Source organism: Hyperoodon ampullatus (genome assembly GCF_949752795.1).
Source record: "Hyperoodon ampullatus genome assembly, chromosome: 7".
Classification (NCBI taxonomy): Eukaryota; Metazoa; Chordata; class Mammalia; order Artiodactyla; family Ziphiidae; genus Hyperoodon; species Hyperoodon ampullatus.
Genome location: NC_136920.1, coordinates 29,436,107 through 29,445,861, shown reverse-complemented (window position 1 = coordinate 29,445,861; position 9,755 = coordinate 29,436,107). Strand labels below are relative to the sequence as shown.

The window sequence follows — 9,755 nt, the reverse complement described above, 5'->3', positions numbered from 1 at the left end:
ATTTGTAAAGCCTTAGATTTCTAATAGGGTCTGACTGTTTCAAGGAAAACATATTTTGTTTCTAGGTAACATTTCAAGTCTGATTATGAACAAATGCTACAAAATTGATCTGTAATGGGAAATACTGTTATGTCACAAAGCATTATTTATATGCTTAATGTGACTGAAAGCATTAATTGCTAGCAGCCACAATCTGTCCAAGCAAAACATGAACACATATTTTGTACCTCTTGTCTCTTACTGTAGATTTTTGAACGAATTCGAGTGTAACAAAGATGTAGTTAGAAAATCTGCACACCTGAAGGTTTTCTTTACCCGCTTGGATTACTACTGTACTTGTTCCTCGTTAGCAAACGCAGGAGTCATATCTGCTCAGAAGTGCCCAGCAAACAACAGCTACATGCCTACTTGTTAGCAGCTCAGCAAAAACATCGTGTGGCGTAAAGTGGTGAACCGCTGACTGGATTTTTTAAAAGTCTAGATTTATTTTGCCACCTTTGTAGTAAAATCTAGCTTCCTCCAAGTACATGCAACTAAAGATTTGGCTCTCTCAGTAATTTTTTTTTATTATTATTCTTTCTGTATTCTTTTTTAAAAGATTTTTTTGATGTAGACAATTTTTAAAGTCTTTATTGAATCTGTTACAATATTGCTTCTGTTTTATGTTTTGGTTTTTGGGCCCTGAGGCATGTGGGATCTTAGCTCCCGGACCAGGGATCAAACCCGCACCTCCCACATTGGAAGGCAAAGTCTCAACCGCTGGACAGTCAGGGAAGTCCCTCTTTCTGTATTCTTAAAACAAGTTCATAGTGCTAGAACTTCCCACTAAAAACCAATGAGTGCCATAACACCCACCACTTTGGCTCACATTCAAGTTTTAAAATTTTGAACAGTGGAAAGATTGTGTCATCAGCACTTTAACTCATGAGATTTACATGAACTTGGAGCTATTTCCAAGAATCCATCTGCACTCTCAATTCTGGTCAGCTCCAGGGTCTGGGTCTGGGGAAACACTCAAACTGGATTTGAGGTAGTTATAAAGATGAGGTAAGTAATGCACATGCAAGAACTGCAAGGACTGAGTTTTCCCTGATGACCTTCCTCAGGTGGTCAAATGCCAGAGGTCAGATAGATCAATGCCTGCAAACACCAGGCTGCTGGTTAGTGGTCTTGCTAAGATTTAGAATTCTTGTGTGAAGTGTTTTAAAACCTGAAAACTGATCTATTACTGGGTGAAACTTAATGGATTAAATAACAAAGGAATAGCTTTTATTTTTTATAAATTTATTTATTTATTTTTGGCTGTGTTGGGTCTTCATTGCTACGTGTGGGCTTTTCTCTAGTTGTGGAGAACGGGGGTTACTCTTCGTTGTGGTGCGCAGGCTCCTCATTGTGGTGGCGTCTCTTGTTGTGAAGCATAGGCTCTAGGCACATGGGCTCTAGGCACATGGGCTCTAGGCGCACGGGCTTCAGTAGCTGTGGCTCGCGGGCTCTAGAGCGCAGGCTCAGTAATTGTGGTGCACGGTCTTAGTTGCTCCGCGGCATGTGGGATCTTCCTGGACCAGGGCTCAAACCCATGTCCCCTACATTGGCAGGCGGATTCTTAACCACTGCACCACCAGGGAAGCCCAGGAATAGCTTTTAATGTTGTTTTTGTCACGGTCAGGGTATTCCAAAGCTAAGTTATATGTGGTAGGGATTTGGAATGTAATTCAAAAGCAGATCAAAAAGACTCTCTGCACATTCAAAAACATTCAGAGACCCAGCTGGGAAAGGTTATATTTTATGAGGAGGAAACTGAGGCCCAGAGAAATTAAGCCTGTGCTTTTCCCTTTCTCAGGACTGAGGCAGAGGTTGGACTAGAACACCTTCGCCAACTCTAGATGTTCCATTTAAAGCTTTAACGTTCTCATCTGAAAAATGGCGACAATAACTCTTACGTTGTAGAAGAGAAATAGGATGAATTAAGGCAATGAACATAAAGCATTTTGTGTGGTCAGTGCTCAGGAAATGGTAACCATTTTTATTATTACACCAAAATAAGGTCCTTACGTATTTCAGCATCAAAGATTTTGTCTATTTGTGGTTAATTTTAGATTTCCACGTGTGGCATTAGTGACTGATGGAGGTTGTGGATTTATCAGAAAATTGTCAAAGGTGTTTGTTGTTTTAAATATATGAAAGAAAGTTTTGTTTTCTTTTTAAAGTTCACAACTTAAAAATAAAAGAGTTCAGGACTTCCCTGGTGGCGCAGTGGTTGGGAGCCCGCCTGCCGATGCAGGGGACACGGGTTCATGCCCCGGTCTGGGAAGATCCCACATGCCGCAGGGCAGCTGGGCCCGTGAGCCATGGCCGCTGAGCCTGCGTGTCCGGAGCCTGTGCTCCGCAACGGGAGAGGCCACGGTGGTCAGAGGCCCGCTTACCGCAAAAAAAAATAATAATAAAATAAAATAAAATAAAAGAGTTCACATGGTTATTAAGTATAAGAAGCTGAGGACATTTAATGACTCACATCAGATTAGCGGTCCTAAACCACAGCAAGTATGTGGCCGTGCTGCTAAGATACTTGAGATAAAGAAAGATGCCCATAGAGAGCACGCCCAGGTGACTTGAGAGTCAGACCCACTCATTAGCTGAATGACTTTAGGCCAATTACTTCCACTCTGCAAGCCTCCTTTCCCTCTTCTGTAAAAGGAGGCAAGGCAGCACCAGCCCGGCTGGGTGGTTGTGGGGGGCTCAGTGAGGCCCTGAGTGTGAAGTGCTTTGCCCAGGCCTGACGTAAGGAGATGCTTGATCGGTGGAGCTAGGTGACTCTCATAAAGGGTAAAAAATACCCTCTCCTAAGGGTGAGTAAACATGCTAAGGAATAAAAAAGAAACCGTCTGGAGAATGAAATATTGCCATTTGCGGCAACATGGATGGACCTAGAGAATATTATACTTAGCGAAGTAAGGCAGACAGAGAAAGACAAATATTATTTGGTATCACTTAATAGTGGAATCTAAAAAATAATACAAATGAATCTGTATACAAAACAGAAACAGACTCACAGACATAGAAGACAAACTTTTGGTTACCAAAGGGAAAAGGGAGAGGTAAATTAGGAGTATAGGATTAACAGATACAAACTACTGTACGTAAAATAGATAAGCGACAAGGATTTACTGTATGGCACCAGGAATTATATTCAATATCTTGTACTAACCTAAATGGAAAATAATCTGAAAAAATATGCATATGTATAACTGAATCACTTTGCTGTACACCTAAAACTAACACAACATTGTAAATCAACTATACGTAAATTTTTAAAAAAAGAAATTGTTTAGAGGATCATCTACACTTTATTTTCTGGCAGGCGCGATTCCCATACAAAGCTTCACACTGGAGCCGGGCTCATCAGCCACAGGAGGCCCCGCCGGAAGTCTTCAGGAAGGCCCACCGGCTTGCTGATGGCTGGATTCTCAAAGACATGGACTGAAGACCCAGTGGTACAGGCCAAAGCGGCAAACTGCGCCAGCTTGGGGTGGCCAAAGAAAAAGCCATCACTGAGGTGCCGGAGATCGACGGAAGGTGGCTCCTTGGTGGGCTTGGGGGGAAACAGAGCAAGGCGGTAATGCACACTGGAATGACCAACTTTCTCCATGACGAACACAGCCACTGGGATCTGAGGAAAGCCGACCAGTGAGTGGAAGGTGCACTGATTGGTCACTATGAACCCCACCATGGGGGACATCAGCAAGCCCGTTTTCAGGCCGCAATACCTGGAAAGTTACATCACAGTGCTTAATCTGTATATAACATTGTACATATTGTATACATGTAATATATTAACAGTTGTTATACATTGTATAACATTGTGTAACATTTGTTATATAATTGCATATACATTGTGTATACATTGTATAACATTTAATATACTAACAGTTCACAGCTATGGTAAGTTCTCATTGAACATTGGCTATTATTATTATTGCATCCATCTTGTCCTCGCTTCTCATGGTAAAAAATCAGGTACTTTTGTGTAAATGAAAGAGAATTACTGTGTCTCTTATATCTACTAGATTGTAATCTCTTTAAGGACAAGGACTTTGTCTTGTTTCTGAAGTTTGTTGATGAGAAATAAGGCTGTGCTTGAGATAACTGTGGAGGTTGAGCAGAATCGGAAATAAGAAGCATCATGCTGAGTTACAGTTTCTTCCCTCCTCTCCAAAGAGGCCTCCTTGTGATTTAAAATTTTTAATCACATTGTCTTATTGTCTTCTTTTTCTTTTTTGAGAAAATTAAGACTGAATGTGAGAATTCACTATAAGGAAACAATTGTGGGTTGTATTAAGTTCGACTACAAAGCTGCTCACTGAATCAGGGTTCACAGAAACAAGCTACAAGTCTCCGTCCAGGGAGGGCACCATGGGTGCCTGTGGCTGGCTACCTGAGCATCCACTGATGTCACCCATCATGACATTAGATACATTCATTTACTGACATGGAAATCTGTCCAGTGAAAAAGATCACATTACGGAACAGTGTGTACCATTCGATCTCATTTGTTATTATAAGAATATACTCGTTTATGTCCTTATTGCTTAGAAAAAACTTTGAAAGGATAGCCTCCCAAATGGTTTCAGTAGTTATCTAGCAGTAGAATTTTGGATAATTTTTTTCTTATTTTTGCCTCTATGAATTTTCCAGAATGAACATGATTTGCCTTTGAAATTAAAAAACCAACGTGTTATTTTTTTTAAATGTCTGAATATGAATTTCATTAAACCACTGGAGAGAGAAGCAGACTGGAGAAGCAAGGCTCCTTCTTCTGCCCGTTGGGATCCTGTCTCTGGCTGCTCTCCCTGAGAAGCCTCCCTCCTGAGCAAGTGAGAAGGAAAAGGGAACAGGAAAAGAAATCCCTGCTCTTCAGTATGACTCCAAGATCCAGTGAGAACCAAATTCTCCCATCTTCATTTCCCATGCTTCTTTGTTGCAACTGCTTTCCTAGTGCTCTGCCAGCTTTTCCTCATTCTCTTAAGGCACTGACAGTAAAGACATAGTGCCTCTTCCCACCGGGAGTACAGTATGTCCTGAGCTCCCTGTAACTCTGAGCCAGGCCGCGAGACCTTTAAATAATTAAAATGCAGGAGGACTTTTAAACAATGCCATCGATGAGCACCTGGTCACCAGGGCTGTGCTGGGTCCTTTACATTTTGTATTCAGTCTTCAAAGCCATCCTGCAAGGTAGGTCTCATTTTCCCCATTTTACAAGAAAGAAAGTAAAGCAGGGAGGCTGAATAAATTTTCCAAAGGCATGCATGCAGTAAGTGGTGGTCTAGGCCCAAACCTCAGGCTCTCTACAGACAAAGTTCACATTTTCTCCTTCATTCTGGCTTACTAGGTAAAGCCAAAATCTACATTTTAGTCCAGTGAAGGAACTGCATTTTCTTTAAGTGTTCCTGTGACTTTAAGAATTACATTTTCGGGCTTCCCTGGTGGCGCAGTGGTTGAGAGTCCGCCTGCTGATGCAGGAGACGCGGGTTCGTGCCCCGGTCCAGGAAGATCCCACATGCCGCAGAGCGGCTGGGCCCATGAGCCATGGCCGCTGAGCCTGCGCGTCCGGAGCCTGTGCTCCGCAACGGGAGAGACCACAACAGTGAGAGGCCCGCATACCGCAAAAAAAAAAAAAAGAATTACATTTTCTTGGACTTCTCTGGAGGCGCAGTAGTTAAGAATCCGCCTGCCAATGCAGGGGACACGGGTTCGAGCCCTGGCCCGGGAAGATCCCACATGCCGCGGAGCAACTAAGCCGGTGTGCCACAACTACCGAGCCTGCACTCTAGAGACTGGAGCCACAATTACTGAAGCCCATGCGCCTAGAGACCGTGTGCCTAGAGCCTGTGCTCCACAACAAGAGAAGCCACCACAATGAGAAGCCTGTGCACTGCAACGAAGATTAGTCCCCGCTCGCCACAACCAGAGAAAGCCCGTGCACAGCAACAAAGACCCAATGCAGCCAATAAATAAATAAATAAATAAATAAATAAATTTTTTTTAAAAAGCAAAGGTTAAAGTCAAAGAAACAGATCCAGGGTGGAGTCTGATTTAGCTCTTCCCTGTGACAATCCAAGAGACAACACAAATCCCAGATGGTTGGAATGTAGACTGCTGGGGGAGGCTGGGGAGGAAGCAGGAGCCAGACTGGGAAGGGCCTTGGTAAGGAATTTGGGTTTTATCCTGGGGCCCTGGGAAGCCACTGCAGGCAGGGGAGAGGCAAGATCAAATTTATTTAGTAAAACTGTTGCAGGAAAGGGGACCCCTTCCAGGCCCCAAGAGTGGTCTCTTGTCTAACACTTGGAAATGAACTATCTGAGGAGACACACATGCTGACAAAGCAAGATACTTTATTGGAAAGGGGCCCCCAAGGTGGAAAGCAGTAGTACAAGGGAACCCAGGAGAACTGCTCTGCCACGTGGCCTGCAGTCTCAGGTTCTATGGTGATGGGGTTAGTTTCCAGGCTGTCTCTGGCAAAGCACTCTGACTCAGGGTGCTTCCTGGTGGCGCGCATATCACTCAGCCAAGATGGATTCCAGCGAGCAGGATTCTGGGAGCTTGGCAGGACATATGGACTGGACTCTCCTCTCTCCTTTTGACCTTTCCCAAATTCTTCCATTTGGTGGTAGTTGTTGACCTCCTGTTGTAAGATAACTCATGCAAGTGGTTACTATAGTGCCTGGCCAGGACAGGCAGTTTCAGTCAGTGGTTCCCCTAACAAAACTGGCTTCGGGGTTTCCCTGGTGGCGCAGTGGTTGCGAGTCCGCCTGCCGATGTAGGGGACACGGTTTCGTGCCCCAGTCCGGGAGGATCCCACATGCTGCGGAGCGGCTGGGCCCGTGAGCCATGGCCACTGAGCCTGCGCATCTGGAGCCTGTGCTCCGCAACGGAAGAGGCCACGACAGTGAGAGGCCCGCGTACCGCAAAAAAAACACAAAAAAAACTGTGGCTTCGAACTGAACAATGGGTTAGATGGAAACAATAATGTGTGCAGGAGAATAATTAGGTAACTACATAGTTCTGGCAAAAATGATGGTGTCTGGCACTGAATGGTGACAGCAGAGATGGAGAAAACTAGATGGAATCAAGAGAGATTTTTCATAAGCTGTGATGATGAATCAGAATGAAGGAGACAAAAGAGCCCGGGGCCACTCCCAGTTTAGATGACTTAATGATGAGATCATTTGTGGAAAGAGGAAACAGGGAGAAGAGGCTTGGGGTGAAGGTGAGGAAAGTGATGAGTGCTGCTTTGAACAGGTTGAGCTGAGGTGCCTGTGAGACCCTAAGAAGAGGTGCACAGCAGGGATAATAACACCCCTAGCTAAGATTTATTTAGCCCTGTACTACACGCGAGGCCTTCTGTTAAGTACACAAACTGGATTATCTATCAAGAGGCATCTGGATCTATGGGGCTAATGTTCAGAAAGAGGTTCGGGCTAGACACAGGAGTTGAGCTCAGATCTGACGTCAGGGTCTAGGCAGGGAGGGCGAAGAGCTGAAGCCACTGGTGTAACACACTTGGGGTGGCAGGTCCAGGGTGAGCTGGAAAGCAAATGCCCAGTCTGACCCCTCACAAATTCAGACTTTTAAAAAAATACTGGCAAGAAAAAGAAAGCTCAAGCCCCAAATGGAGTCATTTGCCCCTCAGACAGCAAACCAAGACTTAATTGCAGTTTCAATCCCTCCTAGAAATGCGACCTTTGAAACAGTCAATCTGAAACAGTCACTCTATGGGAACAAGGTTATCTGCCTGATAAAGACCCCTGCCATTCCCCTCCCCCCAAAGAAGACAGTCTGGCCTGAAACAGTCCTTTCTTTTCTCCTGCTAATACCTTCCTGACCCACCCTCCTTTCACCTATAAAAACCTTTCACTTTGTACAACTCCGCAGAGCACCCTTCTCTTTAACTAGATGGGATGAATAAAGCCAATTCGATCTTCAAATTTACTCAGTTGAATTTTGTTTGTTTAACACTGGGCGGACTAAGTAAAACTCATGGGTGGCCTGCCTGGATTTGTCTTTCTGGTCCCCGGTTTGTCACCCCTTGTAATTAAACCGGGGGACAGGGAGGGATGGCCTAAAGGGATGTGGGAACAGATGTATATGTATGACTGATTCACTTTGTTATAAAGCAGAAACTAATAAAAAAAATTAAAAAAAAATTTAAAAAAAGAGAAGAGGGTGAAATCAAGCCCAGAGTTTCAGCCTAACACACAAAAAGCTGGCTTTGAATAAGCTCCCAACTGATATTTCTTAGGATGCAACAAGTGACTGATAAAGTGTCTGATTCTAATGCTGCCTAATAATTAAGTGAGGTGAATGCCTATCTTCCATGCTTTCTTCCACCTGGTTTAGTAAACTTTAGCATAAAGGGACGTTTGAGCTGGAAGACCCCTTGGGGCTCACTTCGTACAGGGGCTCTCCAACACTGGTGTGCCGATCAGAACCTCCTGGGGAACCTGCAAAATGTCCAGGCCCCCAGGATCCTCCCAGACCTTCTGAATCAATGTACAAGGAGGGCCCCAGGCACCCTGATTTTAACAAGGTCCCAGGTGATTCTGATGCACACACCTAGCATGGGAGTTGTTCCTCTAGGTCTACCCGCTCAGATAAGGAAACAGCCCAGAGAGATGAAGTAAGTTGCTCACCTGCATGCGGCTAGAGAGGGGCAGGGTCTGTCCACACTCTGCCGGTCACTCCAGCCCTTTCCATTAACCTCTCCATCCCCAAATTCAGGCCCAGCCCAGGCTTGGAGATCAGTGGGTCTCTGGGGCATTCACAACTCACAATCAGATCTGCTGTGTTCATGATCTCACCCTGATTTTGCACCCAACTCCAACAACTGGGTTTGGTCTTATCTTACTCCCACTCCCCAAGCTCCTTCCTTGGGTCTGTTACTATGTTCTGCCTTGACTCCAGGGCTGAGGCCCTGCCTTGGTGCCTCCCCACCCCGGCTGCCTCTGGAGCAGGAGGCGTGCACACAAGAGGGACATGGTGCCTCTGGGTCAGTGTGAGGAGACAGTCCTGTTGCATCCTGAGGTCTGGAGAGAAGTGCCTGTCAGATGGTAGGAGGCCAGGGGGCATATGGCACAAATACACCTTTCAGAGGGGTGAGGCTATTTTTGTCACTTGCTATAAATAGCGTACGATGGGCCATGGCTTGTGGTCAGTTGCATGGCATGCCAAGGCAGGATTCTGGCAGGAAATCCATCCCCACACTACCTGAAACTAAGAATAAGCACAAGCTGGGCAGCATGACCCCATGACTGTGCTGAGTCCCCAAGGAGCATCACATGAGCAGCTGAAGGGAAACTCAGGCCTTGAGAGTCTGCAGAGGAGGCCCCTGCCTGTGTGGTGTTAGGAGGTTATGTGGTTACAAGGAGAAATACATAAACATTTAGAAATACAGACCTGGGGAAAAAAATGCCTTAAGTGTGAGCATGTATAAAGTTAAAAGATTAAGATGATGAAACTAACACTTAGGAATATACTCTGTGTATCTTTATATAAACAATTTATCTTCAGTCAAGCCTCTCTGGATATTGCCTTTACAGAATGATTTTGGTCTACAAGAGCTAATTGAAATTAATTGTATGCAAGTCCCCATGTCAGCCATTTCCATTGACCTTGGCCTGCAGTATAAAATACTGGTTAAGGGCTTCCCTGGTGGCGCAGTGGTTGAGAGTCCGCCTGCCGATGCAGGGGACACGGGTTCG

General features: G+C 45.0%; 1 protein-coding gene across 1 annotated transcript in view; it reads right to left on the bottom strand.

Annotated features, from left to right (window-relative positions):
* Positions 1-3,379: 3,379 nt before the first annotated feature.
* Positions 3,380-9,755, bottom strand: part of LOC307055537 (uncharacterized protein) — a gene marked incomplete at both ends in the record, with an annotated part of 149,260 nt that continues 142,884 nt past the window's right edge. The window contains one exon of the mRNA XM_079707768.1: positions 3,380-3,764. Coding sequence (XP_079563894.1) covers positions 3,380-3,764 — 385 coding nt within the window. The remainder of the gene's footprint in view (positions 3,765-9,755) is intronic.